Genomic DNA, 17,778 nt, shown 5'->3' with positions numbered 1-17,778 from the left:
TGAAAATGTTGCGGCAGGATCAACTTCTGGGGCTGATGTATTATTCGATCTCTGAATTTTCATTTTCTTTGATCTGTAGCGACGATAGCACAGGAGCATTGAAGTGGCCGCTGCGCACAGTAGAAAGATGTAAAGTGGTATTGTCGTATGGTAGATGGCGAACTCTCTCTCAGGGGCGACCGTCGTATATACTTCTATTTGCTTATGTAGGTTGTGTAATCCCTGTAGGTTAATGGAGTGCAGTCCCAAGGTTTTTAGCGTTCTCGTCGGAATATTGCTGATTGGTGCAATTAAAATTTTTGTAGGTGTATCTTTAATTTCATTATTAATATTTGTAATAGTGAGGTCGTCAGTACGTAGAGAGCAGTTTGTAGGTAATGTTGCTATGAAACTGCCTTGGAGATGAAGGTATTCCTTATGATTGCAGGATAATTCAACTTTTGTGAGATGTGGGAAAATAATGGTGAAGTGACTTTCGTCCAATTTTCTCCATTGCTGGCTTAGTTAATGTTAGGCAGGTGGATTCACAGTCGCTGGATATCTCTTGCGTGGTGATGAGGTTTGCAATACAGTCGGGTGAACTTCTTGTATGGTGGTTTAAGGTCTCTTCACATAGAAACCGATTGCTCAACTTCGGGCATTCAGCCTCTATGTACACATAAATATCTTTATTGGTTGCTATGTAGGGATAGGGAGGTATGATGATATGATTTGTACGATTAGGCAAGACGGATAGTTTGTAAAGGTTATAAGTGTGAGGAGTTATAATGGGGAATCTAAATATAATTACTATCCTATTCTTACTAAGGTATGATCCAGTTCGAATTATACTACGTAATATATCTATTCCTAACATAACATTTCGCGCTCGCGATGTACGCGTAAAAGCTAAACTATCCTCTATATTTCTTATAACTAAAAGTAAATCTTTAATATTATCGTCTAAGGGACCTGGTTATTCTGTAGAACGCCCTGGTTTTAAAACTTCTAACAAGGACGATGCGTTATCCAATTTTCCAATTTTTCGTTCAAATGTTGAACCCTAATTTTATATAGTATCTTATAATGTACGATTATCAAAATTCTTTTCAATTTCTAACATTTACTTTCTAGCTAAATTAATTTTTAAATCAATGTCGTCTTATATAGTGTAGGTAAAAAGGTATGGTAATGGGTGATAACGTTTATCAGGCCGAGGTTAAAGGGAAGTAGTGGGTTTTGGAGTACGTTTGAGTCGGGATTTCGAAACAGGTAAGCGTTTTTTGGAAGTATATACATGTATCGGTAAATTAGACACAACTTTGTCTTTTATGAATCGTGAAGCTAACTTTTGCCTCGCGGATATCGGATTACGTATATATACTTCTTGATCAGGTGCATAGTCAATCTCAGGTTCTCTCCGGGTATTATGTCGCGTCATGATTGCTTCACGTTCTGCGAATGATGAGTCGTGTATTAATTTATAAACTGTCTCCATGTTAATTCGATGGTTATGTATGTATTGTTGTAAAAGTCTTTCCGATAAATTTAAGTCAGTTGGGTCTCTAGGGTCATAATGTCCTGTAATTACATCATAAGGTCGGCATTTAGTCAGACTGTGTACAGAACTATTATATGCTAAGATCGCGTATGGCACTAAATTTGCTGCAGTTTCATTTTTATGCTTTAATTTCAATATTCTTATATGCTCGATAAGGGTGCTATGGAAGCGTTCTATCATACCGTTTTCGTTGGGGGTATGAGGAGCAATCATATGATGATTAATCTTATGCAGACGTACAAATTCGGAAAATACTTGATTTGTAAATTCAGTACCTCGGTCAGTAGTTATCGACATAGGTGAACCATGGTGCGTCATGAAAAGTAACAATGTCTTAATTATATTCGGTGCGGTACTGTCGCTTATTCGGTATGCTTGAGCATATTTAGAGAATGAGTCAATAATAGTCAGATACTTATCCTGTTCTAGAGTCAGTACGTCAGCATGAACAATCTCAAATGGTTTAGAAGGAGGAGGCACAATTTTAAACACTGGGCGTACAGGGTTACGGTCGTATTTTGCACTGTTGCAAATTGGGCATGTATTTATGTAACTTGTTATGTCGGTTTTCATTTTAGGCCAGAAGTATCGTTGGGACAAGGAAAGGTAAGTCTCGTTAATACCGCGATGGTTCGTTTTACCTTCGTGATATTTTCGAATAGTATCTTGTTGAACTAAATAATCAGTTATATCTTCAATCTGTCGCTTAACAAGAAATAATTTCATACATGAATTTTTAAAAGTATTTTGGATTAAAGGTACTATATCGAACATTTTACTAACAGGATTGACCAAAATTGCAGTACGAATTTTAGGATCTACATACTTCTTAATCAGCTCTACAATGTTTTCTTGTAAGCTGTCTTCGTTAATTTGTACTGAAACACGTAGGAATGTTTCAAATGGTTTCTTTATGGTAGGTTTCGTTGAAGGTGAGTTATTCGTGATTTTTATAAATATCTGTTTACGAAATGCGTTAAGTGGGTCATCACTTATAGGAATGTCAAGAATAGGATTTTCACGGCTAGTATGTTTTGTGCCCTCTGGTTTATTAATGTTAAGAGTTTCGTCTGTACCGTAAGCTCTTAAGGAGGGGGCAGTATCTGTCGATGATTGGCTAATTAAAGGTCTGTCGTCAGGTGCAGAAACAGTCGATGATCTACTATTTAATGGTCTGTCATCGGGTGCAGTTACAGTCGATTTTGAGTCAGAAATATTCACTATCATAGATTCTACGTTTTCATTATGCAATTCTATACGTGACAATGCGTCCGCGTTCGTGTTACATTTACCTTTCTTATAAACTATCGTATAATCATATTCAGAAAGCTTAAGGCGCCAACGAGTCAGCCGAGAATTCGGTTCCTTAAGATTCATTATCCATTGTAAGGGCTTATGGTCTGTTATAATTTTGAACTTTCTGCCAAATAAGTACGGTCGGAAGTATTTTGTTGCCCATACAATTGCCAATAACTCTTTTTCAATGGTACTGTAATTCATTTCACTATCATTTAAAGTACGTGAAGCATATGAAATAGGTTTGTCAGAACCGATTGGGCCTTGGGATAATATGGCACCAATAGCTACGTTGGATGCATCAGTCGTAAGTATAAACTCTTTCGTAAAATCTGGGTATTGTAATATGGGGTCATTCAATAGAAGTGTTTTACATTTTTCGAAACAATTGACGTATTCTGAATCTAGAGTAATTTTACTACCTTTTTTCAAACATCTAGTTAACGGTTTTGTAACACGGGCAAAGTCAGGGATAAATTTTCTGTAATAACCTAGAAGACCTAAAAATTGCTTTATTTCTTTAGAAGTTTTTGGAATAGGGTATTTAGTTACAGCTCTAATTTTATCTGGGTTTGGTTTAATTCCGTCTCTACTAATTATGTGACCCAAATATGCAGTTTCTAACCTTAGAAATTCGGATTTGTCCATTTGAATTTTAAAATTAGACTCACGTAGACGTTGGAATACTTTTTTAAGGTTAACAATATGTTCTTGTAAGCTGGTGCTAAAGACTATAATGTCATCTAAATAAACTAGGCATATTTCGTTCTGTAGACCGCGCAAGACATTGTCCATAACCCTCTGAAAGGTGGACGGAGAATTCTTAAGTCCCATGGGCATTCTCAAAAATTCGAAATGCCCATGTTCCACGCTAAACGCAGTTTTAGAAATATCATTAGGATCCATCTCAACTTGTAGAAACCCGCTAGCTAAATCTAGTGTACTAAAGTATTGACACTTGCCTAATTTGTCAAGGACGTCAGTAATGTTAGGTATAGGATATTTGTCGTCAATAGTTTTTTCGTTTAATTTACGAAAATCTACGACTAATCTCCATTTCTGCTTCCCTGAAGCGTCTGCCTTTTTGGGAACAATCCAAATTGGTGAGCTCCAGGCTGAGTCTGAAGGTCTTATAATACCTTGACTTAACATTTTTTGAATTTGATCTCTAACTTCATTTCTATGTACAAATGGATACCTATAGCTTTTAGTATGAATTGGTACTTCGTCCGTGGTTCGTATGCGATGTTTTATTTTATTAGTAAATGTAAGTGGTTCATCTTCTAAATAGAAAACGTCTGAATACTGTGCAACTAATCTTTCTAAGTTAGCTCGCTCTTCCTCATTTAAATGATCTGTACGTAACCGAGATATAACGTCTGATGTACGGGTTGATAACTTATTTGAATTAAATAATTCTGTATTATAAATTTCACCGGTGACATGTCTATCCATTGAGAAAATGATATCATGTTGAGTTGGATTACGAACCTCTAAAATTCCTCTGTTATTTTTAACCGACGTTAAACAATAAGGAATAACGCAATTTGAAATAAATTGTTCTGGTATTAAAGTGTCACCATTTGGTACATTAACGGGTAATTTAAGTAATTTGGAAGACTCCGCTGGTAAAACGCATTCATATAAATTTACATTGGACGAATTATACATTTTAATAGGGTTAGTGGCATTACGCGTAATAAACTGTCGAGTTTTTAAGTCAATTTTCGATTCCAATTTTTCGAGCAAATCTAGGCCTATAAGTCCGTCGAATACGTCGTGAAACTTATATACAAAAAGTGTAATTTTATCAGTCTCTTGAAACTCTTTGAAACATGGTATAGTAATTGAGAAATCGTTTCTAGTGGTGGCATGTATATTAGTGACTTCGAAAGGATCGTAATTTAATCTTATATTTGAATAAAACTTTTGAACCGCTTCGGGACTTATAAATGACTGATTAGCTCCTGTGTCTAATAAAAGTTTTAATGGTGGGTCTAAAATCTGTATGTACGGTAGCTGCCTTTGTGTCTGCAAATTAATTTCTATCTTGGCTTTCTTGTGAGGCTGGCCTTCGGAAAATTCTCATTGTCTGTCGAGTCAGTTTGTTGGTTAGTATCATTACTTTCATTAATTTCACATACGTTTTCTGATGGCATGTCGTAATTTTGATCATAAATCGCGTCATAGTTAGAGTAATTATCGTCAGCATAGTCAACATAATAGTTGTTATAGTCAGCGTCATAGTAGTCATAGTATGGAGAGTAATATTCATATGGCACACATTCATTAACATGGACATCACGAGTTTTAAAATAGTTAGTAGGTGGTGGGTTACCATGCTTACGCCAGTCATGTCCAGTCGAGGGTGATTCCTTCGTGACATAATGACTCACGCCACTCATTGGCGTTGGACCTTTATAATAATTTGGTTGAGGACGTTGTGGTAATCGGAATACGTTGCTATGGGGGTTATAGTTAGGTGGAATAGCTCGGAATATTTGTTGGGTACGTGTGGGCATTCTAGGAACATGCTGCTGGTTTTGAACAGGCATTCTAAATTGATACGGTGGGTTTGGTCGGACTTTAGGAGGAAACATATATGGTTGAGGTACATAGAGAGGCTTGGGTACATGAAAATTGAGTGACGGCATTAAAGAATTATTATATATGGACTTCGGTACATTATTATGATTCGAATAATTAAATTTGGATGAAGCATCGTTTCTTTGTTGTAAGTAAATTGTATTTAATTCCTCCTGAACATACTCTAATGCTTTCTCTATTGTTGCGGGCCTCATACATCGTATACGCGACCCGAGGGGTTCTTTAAGACCCCTAACAAAAGCTTGTTTCGTCAATTTTTTATATAGGTCACGTTTTGCGTCTATAGTACTTTTAAGAGATTCATGTAAAGTTACGTAAGTCATCATGGTACTGAATAAAGACTGTAATCTATCATAAAACTCTTGGGGCGAGCTGCCGCCCTGGGTTTGTGACGCTATATCATTATACAGAGCCGTCTCGTCCCTCTGGTCAGAAAAATTGTTGACTAGGGCCTCACGGATTCCTCCCCAACTATCAGGAATACCGTTAGTATTAATGAGGCGTGCCGCCGGTCCCGTGATTTTATTTAAAATGCCATTTATCAGCGATAAATTTGAAAGAGTGGACTCGGGGTCATCTTTTATATATTTAATAACTAATTGGTCGCATATTTTAATAAATCTTGTTAATACATGGGGGTTACCATCAAAATCTGGGACCACCCGTAAGGATTTAAAAATTTCTTCCGTGTCAAATGACATATTAAAACTATCAATACTTCTTATACTATCAACTAAACTATTTCTCGAGGACTGTTGGGAATTAACAGCCTCGGTACCCCGGGATTTCCTAGGATGGAAAATCGTGAAGGTTTATTCTAAAATTAATATAGGAATATAATATAGGAAAGCAACACAATAAAATAATTCTGTGCAACTCACATTAACATGGTTTCCGTATCGATGGCTGGATACTGCTGATGTTCTGGATACTCGCTTGGGTTTTTAAAAAAACCGGTCGGCCGCGCGGGGCCTCGGAACCGATATTTATTTCGGATATATCTTCCCGCGGGCGACCCGAGTATCCTACCGACTGCGCCAGTTAAATTCACTTTACAGTGAATTAATAAAAAAAATCATATATTTTAAATGATTTTAATTAAAAATAAAAATTACAAGTACGTGTTATCATGAGCACGATGCTTCACAATATATTTTAATTCTAATATTATAATCTATAGGAATAAGACGTTCTCACGATCGAAAGCACATCGTCAGCGCTTCACGTTACATATAGCGTAGGGTTGTCACATAACTCGTTTCAAAACATCACCACGACAACAACAAACGTTTTTCAGTGGGGACTTACGGTTACAGGGGAAAATTCCCTACTCTAGGTAAAAGTAATAGAAATAATAGTCACTTAAATAAAAACCCGGAGTTTTTATTACCAAGAGCCGTTTTATGGTAAATAAAAAGCTATGGAATGTGCGTACACGGGACAATAATTAAACCGTTATTTTAAAATATCTAATAATTGCAATTACTGTTATTTGGTTACGTGGAAAACTGCTTTGACAAACACATGTGGGTTTTCTCTTTTTTTGCAAATATTATATTTGTCGATGCCAGTCTGCGTAACGTATATAATGAACAATCATTATAATTTACACTGCCTATTTAATGGTGTCCCATTATAGTAAACAAGCTTTCAATCCGCGACTTTGCCCGCTTTGTCTAAAACCTAATAAATTATAATTGTTATACTAAAACCTTCCTCTTGAATCGCTCTATCTGTAAAAGATACCGCATCAAAATCTGTTGCGTGTGTGAGTTTTAAAGATTTAAGAAGCATAGGTACCTATGCTTCTTAAAGATAAAGAAAGCGACTTTGTTTTATACTAGGTATGTAGTGATTATCAGTACCTACCTATACCTATATTCTAAAGCTCCATTCCTCATAATGAGTTTATACGTGTTGTGGTCTTTAATAGCCGTCATATCAAGTACATAGTGAAGTAAAAGGAAATAAAATATTACCTATTATAATTTAAACGTGAGCTAGTATTTGTGGGATTATATTAGAAATGCTTCACAATACAAGAAGCACAAAGCGGACTATAAAACGAATTGCCTTTAAATTGTAACCTTTGATTCGGTTTATTGTGCATAATTAAAGCCCAGTTTCGTTCTATAATTATCTCGTTGTGTACACGGCTTTATTTTAATACAGTTTATATGTAGTTATGAGAATATCTTGATGATATTTCAGAATGTAAAATACAATATGAAAACGTGTAGGTAATTGTGGAGGCGGTTTGAACAAACAGTTTTTAAACAGATACCTACCTTTACTAGACTAAAGATTCTTCGGATATAAGTATTAGTGGTTGTAATTATTTTAAATAGGTACCTAAGTATAATTATTAATTGATCTAGGATCTATGTATAATTTAACAATAATACCAAAGTAGGTGGTAGACCATACCTATCTACTTTAAATATTTGGATATAACAAAAAAAACACGGCTAATTGATTTTTAAGACTTGATTTAGACTCTTTAAGTTTTATCTAGCACTACCGAATTGCCACGTACCTAACTAATAGTTATAATATTATAATATTATTACTCCAGTCCCTTTCGTGGGTACGACACCCTTTTGTGTCAACTTTTATGTTCGTCAAATGTAAATAATACGGAAGGTATAAGTAAGTTCTTATATTTTCTTGGACATATAAAAGATTTACTGTCACATTTAGGTTGTGAATCGTTACTAGACAATGGACATGACCGTTCTAATTTGCAGAAATTATTTTACCTCATAATCTCTAATATTCAATCAGCATACCTACCTATTTTATATTATAAAAAATTAAGATAATTTTAAATAAGAAAAAGGCGACATTACAAACTCTTCCACATTTCATTCAGCGCAAAAATTCACGAAATGTGAACAAACAACAATCTGAAGATAACTATCCAAGTTCTTAATTGAAACAAATTCCAGAATTATCTCTAAAACTTAACTGATGTTGCAAGTTACAAGCACAAGCTTTCAGCCAAATAAAACAAAATAAATGAAATGACTATTTGTTGGCAGCAGTCCCAAACCCAAATATTATAGTTAATCCCAATTAGTTACTGTATTAATAATATCAATAGACAAAGAGAATTAAATTATCATTGCATACGGACGAGATATTCAAGAACAACACTGTGTTTTCCGTATTTATTGCAGAAACTTTGCAATGTTTTGCGTTTTATAAAACACCATTTATTCCAATTTCCCCAACTATTTGACTTTAAGCTGATGCTGGATATCTACTATCCCTGATTTTAAAGGACAAAATTATATGCAATAAAGTTATTTATATTTTCTTGCAATACCTAAGTAATTCAAAGAAATTTATAAAACAATTTCAACAGCAACGGACTTTATGCCCCCGTATGATGTTTGCATATCTTACCAAAGCTACAGTTTAATAAAGTTTGCGCCGCGGAAAATGCGAGATATAAACACACGACCTTGCCCGCTGAAACTCAAAATACGACTAACATCAAATTTACGTAACATAATATTAGGGCTGGCAGCTATTGTTTTTTTGTTGTTAAGTAATACCGCTGATAGTCAGTTTGTACATACACTATTTTAATTATTGATATGAAAAATGTAATTCACACGCTAAGCTTTATTATATTTATATCATACAGTTTTAAAAAGTATATTTTATGTTGTATTTAATCGTTACTCATTTTATCGTCTCTCTTTCATTTATTTCATTATACGAGGAGGTATGTCATAAATCAAATAATATGAATTATGTATCAGACGTTCTCTATTCGATCTTTAGTCTGTGCACGTCAACCCTAAGCTAAATCCTGCAGAGCGGTGAAGATTTAATGACGAGTGCTCATAAAACAGCGATCTGCCGATAGGGTTGCCAAAGCCACAAAAAATATATAAATAAAAAGCCTTTATGGGAACAAATTGTTATTATATTTGTTAACATTATTTAATTATTTATAATTATATATTATTATGAACACAAGTACTTACTCATTTAAATGCAAATAAACCATTGATCAGTTACCACTACAAGCACTTAAAGTCTTAAACACTATAATGACGTTAGAGCATCCATCCGTCACTAAGTATATGTTTATTAAGGTTAGTAGTTTGAAAAAAGTGTAAACTCATAATTGAGGGGACGGAAGAGCAATGAGATATAAATATGGCCTCGGATTCCATATATAACAAAAAACGGAAGCGTTATGGACACTTTAACATCACACCGGTATAAATGGAAGAAGGAGGTCCTCTGTTAAACCAACCCGTTTGCGCTTTACGTAGAAAAGGGACAAATACCCCTATTATAAGATATGGGATTGTTAATTGCGCTAGACACATTATTATATTGAAAGGGCGGAATGGCTTGAGAATGTAAATAATATACGAGAAGCTGTTTCGCTTTTTATATAAGAAATTGAGTGTTATTATTAAACTAAATCAATGACAAAAACAAACAATTATTTAATAATATTATGTTTTTCGCGTTTAATGTTTCGTTAAAATAAATAATGAGAAATATATGAGTATAGGTATACCTAAGTATTCTTTTTACGGGAAATAAAATAAATTCTCTACGTACACTGAATAATAAAACTATTTATCTATGTTCTTTGTACCATGTATTTTGTTATACATAACTTTTGACACATTTATCAATTTATATTTTGTACGAAGTGACAACCCTGGTAGCAGTAAGTCACGGTGCCACTAGCCCATTGAACTCAAGCAACTCTTTCAGACGCGATCGCGATTTCGACTGCAATCACATCAAAAGTTCCCTTTCTTTGTCCAAACTGAACCCAATCGAACTTTATCAATATTTGATCACTTATTTTAGAGATAGAGACTTACTGTAACATAAACAATTCGACATTGTCTAACACAAATGTAATTGAAAACTAAATTGTGTTCAGGGAATTTTATACGTCTACGAATGAATGTATCTAGAGGTAAAATGTGTTCGTGTTACGAGAATTATAATCTTAGAAATTTGGTATTTTGGTAGGTATTGTTACGACGGGAATTTCGAATACGGGGTAATTTGGACAATACAAAACTATATAATACTAACGGTCCGCCCCGGCTTCGCCCGTGGTACATGTTTACGTTTTCTCTACATAAGAACCATCCTCGTACTTCAAGGAATATAATAAAAAAAGAAATATCGAAATCGGTTCAGCCGTTCTCGAGTTATGCGCTTACCAACACATTTTGCGATTCATTTTTATATTTAAAGAGAAGATAAAGAACCTTCATATAGGTACTGTTGTTGTCAATTAACAACGAGATTTGTGAAAAATTATTTTAATTATCTATACCTTGACTTCAGAGATATGATAGATATTTCTCCATATTTATAATATGTATTTTTTTAAAGAATGTTTGCAACATAGGGGTAGTTTGTTTAAAGCCAGCTACCCAGATGCCCATTCTTTCATTCCTACTCTGAATAGAATTCCATACAGATTCCATTCGCCATATTAAGTTAACAACACATCTGCAACTAATAAGTAATAATATATAAATTATAAATAAATATATTTATTATCTATACATAAATATTTGTTGTTCAGCCGTGACCTGCGTGGTATCTGAGCATAAAGATAAGATAGACCACAGTTTATTTTTTTTTCATAATGTCTCAAACTTTCATTCAAAATCAATCAATTATTTTCGCGTAACAGAGTAGTACCTACCTAAGTCCATCCTCACAAACTAACGCACTCATAATAGCAATATGACCAAAGTAAAACTTATGACAAAGCCGATATCAGTTACTTTCTACTTAAAGCCCTAAAAAGTTCTAAATACGCTTAGGCTCGGTAGTCGGTACAGAAATACGTTTCGGCTTTCAAAAATAATGTCCAAGCAACCCCTAGAGTAAACATTGCCGCCCCTATAGGCTTAGTTTTTATTGCCGCCGCCTTCATCCCTACCAAATCGTTCCACCCCTTCAAATATCCTCAAGGAGGGAGCGAGACGAACGACATTTACTTTTAAGCAATTTATTTCTGTCTCTTTTCCACGTCAATCATAATAAGCAATTAAGGCGTATCAAGACGCTGAGAAGTTTAATAAAAATGAAAATCAATGTTCAATTTATATTATTATGTACATTTTTTTCTTTTAACAATATACAACTATGTATCTCCTTTGCAAGTCCAGTAACATAATTAATTAATGAGAATTTATATTATTATGTTTTATTTATATAAAAATGCTTTGTTTAATATGTATTTATGTAAGTCCTTGTCAATATGTATGTAATTATATATAAATTAAATAAAGGTAATAAAACGATTATTCCGCCATCACTTCGCTGGAAAGATACCTAGCTCAAACCAAGCTTTGTTCTAATCGTACTCAAACCATCCACGAACAAAATCTGTGCGACAAGCGTGACTTTGTAGATATTCTGCCTATTATTACTTATAAATTAAAACCAATCAATGTAACAAATAAATATTGTTTATCTTATTAAAAAATATGATTAAACTTATCAATTAAAATCAATCAATGTAGCAAAAAAAAAGAGAGTTGAGACGATTGACTCTAACTCATGTTACAAATAGTGAAGTAGCGATGTCCTCTCTAGTACGTAGTACATGTAACTCAATGACTCAAACATTTATTTATTCAACCATATTTATAATTTTGAATCCTATTTTCTTTTTTTTTGATAATACATAACATACCAACCTTCATTTTTATACCTATATATTTACCAGGAGTTCGGAAAGTAGTCTTCAGAAAAAGAAATAATTTAAAAACAGTCTTGCCGCCAGCCGCAGTTACCCATGAATGAAGAATATTCAATATTAATTACTTAATCTTAAAAATTATGAATACTTCAAAAAGCATGCCCTTATCGCAGCAAATTAAACAATGTTTAATCAAGAACAATAAAGTTATAACTTATAACATTTAAAACAAAAAATTAAATCTCCCCTTATCTTATTGCAATTAATAGTTCAATTAACTGCTTCAGTCTTACATTGTGTGTAAAAGAGCAAGAGTTTTGTGTTGATAATAAATTTGCGAACGTCAAAGTTCGTGTAATAAGTGATATGCGAAATAACTTGGATTATTATTTATTTAGTGCGTACCTACATCTTTCTTTATTAGGTAGGTACAATTGACTTTGATTGTAGAAGATGCAGCATTTTTCAGGACGACTGAATGTTAATGTATTGATTTTTGCTATGATTAATTGTTATATCACTACATAGTATAAAACAAAGTCGCTTTCCCTGTCCCTATGTCCCTTTGTACGCTTAAATCTTTGAAACTACGCAACGGATTTTGATGCGGTTTTTTTTAATAGATAGAGTGATTCAAGAGGAAGGTTTATATGTATAATAACATCCATTTAATAGTGGAGAAGTACTGTTATTTTTGGGGTTTCTAATGTGATGTCGTAAAAAATTACATTTTTTCCACTTACATTGCAAACGCAGGCTGAACCCTACGAGTTTTATCAAAATAATGTACTAAGTATTATACACATTGAAAAGGTCTACAGAAAAGTCCGCGATGGTATATGTCTATCTCTTATGGATAACCCACAATAACTTTTTTTGTCATTTACTTTTTACGACAAATAATGGCTAATTTTCGAAGCGATTTTAACCAATACAGCATTAATCCTTAACCAATTAAATACCCTGAATACATTGTTCATTTAATATAGATCTATATGGCCCTTTACACCGTATGATTTAAGTGAATATTTTCGAAGATATTACAGATTTAAAAATTGCGGGACGTAGCGTTTGCGGCAGTACCGGCCGGCCGCCCGGCTATCTATTTTATGCCCGTGCGAAGCCGGAGCGGGCCGCTATGTTTTTAATTTTTATATACAACGTTCACAGTTTTTCTGTAGTGTATTTAGTATCAGAATTGCACCCGTGCGAAGCCGGGGCGGGTCGCTAGTTAGGTAAATAAAACAAAATAAATTGTATGTTAAAGATATTATTGACAATAGGTACATTGATTTATCTGCGTCGTATTAAGTAATATTTTATAGATAACCTAATAAGTAAAGTAGGTAGGTATAAATAACATTTTACTAGCAATACAAATATTTCTAAAAAAAAATATTATTCAATGCATTAATAACAACCCAACCCCAAACCTAACCTTAATAACAACAGCAAAATGACTATCACAAGATGAGCTATCTAGCCAACCTAATTTTCAATGCTAACATAACCTAGGAACAATTAAATTATCCATGCAATTGTTATCACTTCAATTGACACTGCGTTATCAGCTGTTACTTTGATTACTTATATTTTATTTGATGTAATACGCCCGATACACTATCTTGTTGCTTGCAGCCAGGTTATGCAAATGTCATTGGAGCAACGCGTTTGATAAAATTCGAAAATCAAATTTATTATAATTCGCGAATGGCAATATTTAATCTGTGCCCATTCAGTTAGGAAATTTTCTGACATTTTTAAATTAAGAACAAACAGAAACGGAGCGTTTTAAATTAAGAAAATTAATCAGCACTTCTTAGGTACAATGTTTATAAATAAAAAAAATATCTAGTCCATTAATTTTATAAAAAAGAATTTTATACATCGATAGTCACAACAATGTCATTATTAGGTAATTGAAAGATAGGTCAGTACATGGTCAGTACTCAGTGTACATATATCTTTGTGTGATATGATTAAGGCATTCTGTGTGCCGTATTAAGATAAAAATTCTTATCTTGCAATGTAACCTAAGAAATTATATTTAGTCTTATTTCGTTCATGCTTCACAAGATATTTAGTTACTTTTTATCATATATTTGGTGTCTTTATGCTATAATAATAGTATTTTTAGTATGTACTTACATTTTGAAGCTTAAGTAGATGTTTTATATCTTTAATAAATTCAACAATCATTCAGTAGATAGTATCTACATAGGTATTTGCAGTAATAGAGTTAAAACAAATAGTCTACCCGAGTGAACTTAGCTACTTCTAGAGGTAGATATTATCTAAGTATATATATTAAAAAATTATCTTTGCAACTTTCAAGCAGAATAAAAAATAATTATAATGCATCCGAGATACCAACCTATCTATTTTTCTTTTTATGTTCTGTCGAAGTTCAGGAATATTTTTAAAAATTAGTGTCTCACTTATATACATTCCTCGACATTTTCAACACCAAAAACAATATTAACCCACAAAGTAATAATTCAAATTCCTGTATTTGACTCAGTATCTTCTGATTTAGATAAATGTACCATTACAGAGTAACGGCTTTAGCTGTAACTCCTACTACATTCATTTAATTAGAAAATAATAAATAACTTTTATTTTATTTAATCAAAAATGTTGCACATTTGTTATAGTTTTCCAGGCAATAATTTTTTGCACAATTTTTAAAATGGCTTTCCTATATATAAAAAATCTGTGCAATAATATTATTTATAGAACTTATTTGTTTTTGTCATTTATACGGAAATTAAAATACAATTATAGAAATTTAATTGCTTGTTGTTAAATTTTGTTGCTACAGTAACAATTTACTAGCCTACCTATAACTTGCCGACGGAATGTTGCTGTTGATAAAACTTAGTGAATACGAACAAGATTTTTAATGATTCCATTAAAGTGTTTATTTAAAAGAATAATATATACCTACTTTAAATCGAATTATAAGCAAATAATCCGAATAAATAACTCATTGTTGAATTGCATACTGCATTATTCAAAAAAATAAAGTTAACATCTACATAATTTCAATGACAATGCCTCAACAATGCGTTCTATCTATTAAGATATCTTTCAATACATACTTTGAATAAAACTGTCGTACATTTTACTGTTTTTAGATTAATAAATTACGGATTAAAATGTTCTTAGAAGCTCTTAGCATTCGATTTCTCGTCCATTGCGTAGGAGCTAATATTCGCATGTCTGATCAAATATTTCAAACAGTTATGTAGTATTTGCTACATATCTTATGGTATTTAATTTGCTATAATATCGCATTTTATCGGAATATGTTACATTAATTATTAATATTAACTAGCGGTCAACCCCGGCTTCGCCCGTGGTAGGTACATGTTTAAGTTTTCTCTCTATTAGAACCATTCTCGTACTTCAAAGAATATTTGGAAGATGAATTATTAACGAAATCGGTTCGGCCGTTCTCGAGTTATGCGCTTACCAACACATTTTGCGATTAATTTTTGTAGATAGATTCTCTTACTTAGTAGGTATTTGCATTAACTTTCATATCTTCGAACACATTCAATTAAAAGAATGACAACTTTGATTGATGAACTAAATTATTTTGAAAGTATAACCTGAATAATTTTAGATAAAGCATTTTCAAATACATCATTCAAAACCTAATAGAAGACTAGGTATATCTACAGTACTGAATGAGGATCGCACAAATAAATTATATTATATTATAACATCGCATGATACCTATGCCACTGCACTTCTGTTTATATTTGTTTCGTTCCTGACTAACTATTCAACTGGAGAATATATCATCATACTGACCTAATTAAGGTACCTACCTAACCATAATAACTGACATCAAGAATTGTTGAATTTTAAGTTAATTTTTAAGTTTAACTATGAATTTTGTTTTTAGTGTGATGTTTGATTTTATAGATAGAGTCAATTTTTTAAATTATTTTTTACAAATAGAATTTACTTAAAAGTACTAAAACTTTTTTCCTTTGAATAAGAATCAGAGAAACATACGGCCTAGCAAGTATCTTAAATTATAATGACTTACTTGACTTTATTTGTAAATGTTATCTTTCAAATTAAACATTTTCTGATGACCCTCTTTCAATTTGCGCGACTTCTTTATAAGGTCAAATCTATCATTGTTTAAAAGCGACAATGAAGACGTGATTTGCTTATAGGTAATATAATAATAACAGCAATCACTCATGTTATCACAATCGGATAAGGTAATTCGGATCGAGGAATATTATTGTATTTAGTGCATACTTATCTTAATATACCCTATATATTTGCATGATTACATTACAATGCGAATGCAAATGTAAATGTTCTCTTGTATCAGTATTAAATAAAGGTTAGATACGGGCTTCTGAAATAGAATCGACCCATACATCTTGAAATAAACTAACCGTAATCTAAATCTGATACAAGGTAGGTATACGGAGGACAGAGCGCGACTTTTTTGTTAATCTTTTTGTGATTGAGTCTTATGTTAATTTTTAAGATTGTTATACCTAGCTGATAAACAATTTTATAGCCAATATTTTACACTTATATATCGACTGTTATTTTTAAACTTTTACCTATATTGCAATTATTTCAAAACATTTAACAAATATATTATTGATTGCTGTTTATTAAACGCTTACGCGTTTCCGCATGTTACTACATCTATCTCGGAAAGTGAGCGACAGACACGCGTCCTCGCGTAAACAAACACGCATAACCTCATGTAACGTGATGGTTGTTAATATTGTTATCATGTACGGTATCACTGTACTCACCGGGTTGCTGCGGCGGCAGCAGCGGCGGCATGGTGGGCTGCGGGGGCGCGCTCTGCGGCACCGGCGCGTGCGGCGACACCCCCGGGGAGCCCGGCACCGAGTCCACCGAGCTGCCGGAGCCCAGCGAGCGCGGCGCCGGGGGCGGCACCACGGGACTCCTCGGCGCCTTCACTATCGGAGGCTCCGGCCGCTCCAGCTCCACGCCGACCGGCTGCATGCCGGCCCGCGCCCGCGCCTCGTCTTGCGCCTGGGCGCGCCTCAAGGCCGTCTGGAGCGCCATGACGCGCTGTCTGTCCGCCGTGAGCCGGCATTTCTCGCAAGTGCAGTAGCGGTATTTGCAGTAGCGCTTGTGGCCCTTGAGCTCTATCTTGAGCCGGTGGTTGCGGCAGCGCGCGCAGTTGGGGGGCGCCCGGGGGACGGCGGAGCTGGAGGCGCCGGGCTCGGAGCGCTCCTCGCACTGGTCGGGCGAGCGGCGCCGCCAACTGCCCACGGAGACCATGGTTTCGCGATGTATGAGATGCGTCGAGCGACACACGCGACGCGACGCGCGGTCACGATGCAACTGATCGCCCCGCCGTCGGCTGCGCTGCCCCGCCCCGCGCCCCTCCTCGACGCGATGCATTTATTGCTGTGCACGATGCACTTTGCACTTTTTATTACTTTTCTGATCACGGAACTGCGGACGATCAAATCTTAATCATCCTGTGCAGCCTCAGCCGCTGCAGTTACCTCTTACATTAGGAAGATTCGAGCAACAGGGCAATTTTGGTAAGCGTGGCTATGGGCTTTTTTTTTGTCAAAATATGTACATATTTTCTCATCAT

The 17,778-nt window shown here is 34.3% G+C and overlaps 1 protein-coding gene across 5 annotated transcripts in view; it reads right to left on the bottom strand.

Annotated features, from left to right (window-relative positions):
- Positions 1 to 17,576, bottom strand: part of dsx (transcription factor doublesex) — a 138,627-nt gene extending 121,051 nt beyond the window's left edge. For 4 of the 5 annotated variants that reach the window (XR_016457721.1, XM_090112210.1, XM_090112212.1 and 1 more), the window contains exon 1: positions 16,955 to 17,517. Coding sequence is in view for 4 of the 5 variants with exons in the window: in XM_090112210.1 (XP_089968336.1) it covers positions 16,955 to 17,453 (499 nt within the window). In the remaining variant the exon portion in view is untranslated. Of the gene's footprint in view, positions 1 to 16,954 lie in introns of all 5 variants that reach the window. The other variant, XM_090112209.1, reaches the window with a different exon arrangement.
- Positions 17,577 to 17,778: the final 202 nt, after the last annotated feature.

Source organism: Colias eurytheme, chromosome 18 (genome assembly GCF_061535395.1).
Source record: "Colias eurytheme isolate Ceu_HAF_F1 chromosome 18, ilColEury1 Martin Lab GWU primary, whole genome shotgun sequence".
NCBI classification, from domain to species: domain Eukaryota; kingdom Metazoa; phylum Arthropoda; class Insecta; order Lepidoptera; family Pieridae; genus Colias; species Colias eurytheme.
Note: the sequence above shows the minus strand (reverse complement) of the source record. Positions and strands in the feature narration are given on the sequence as shown.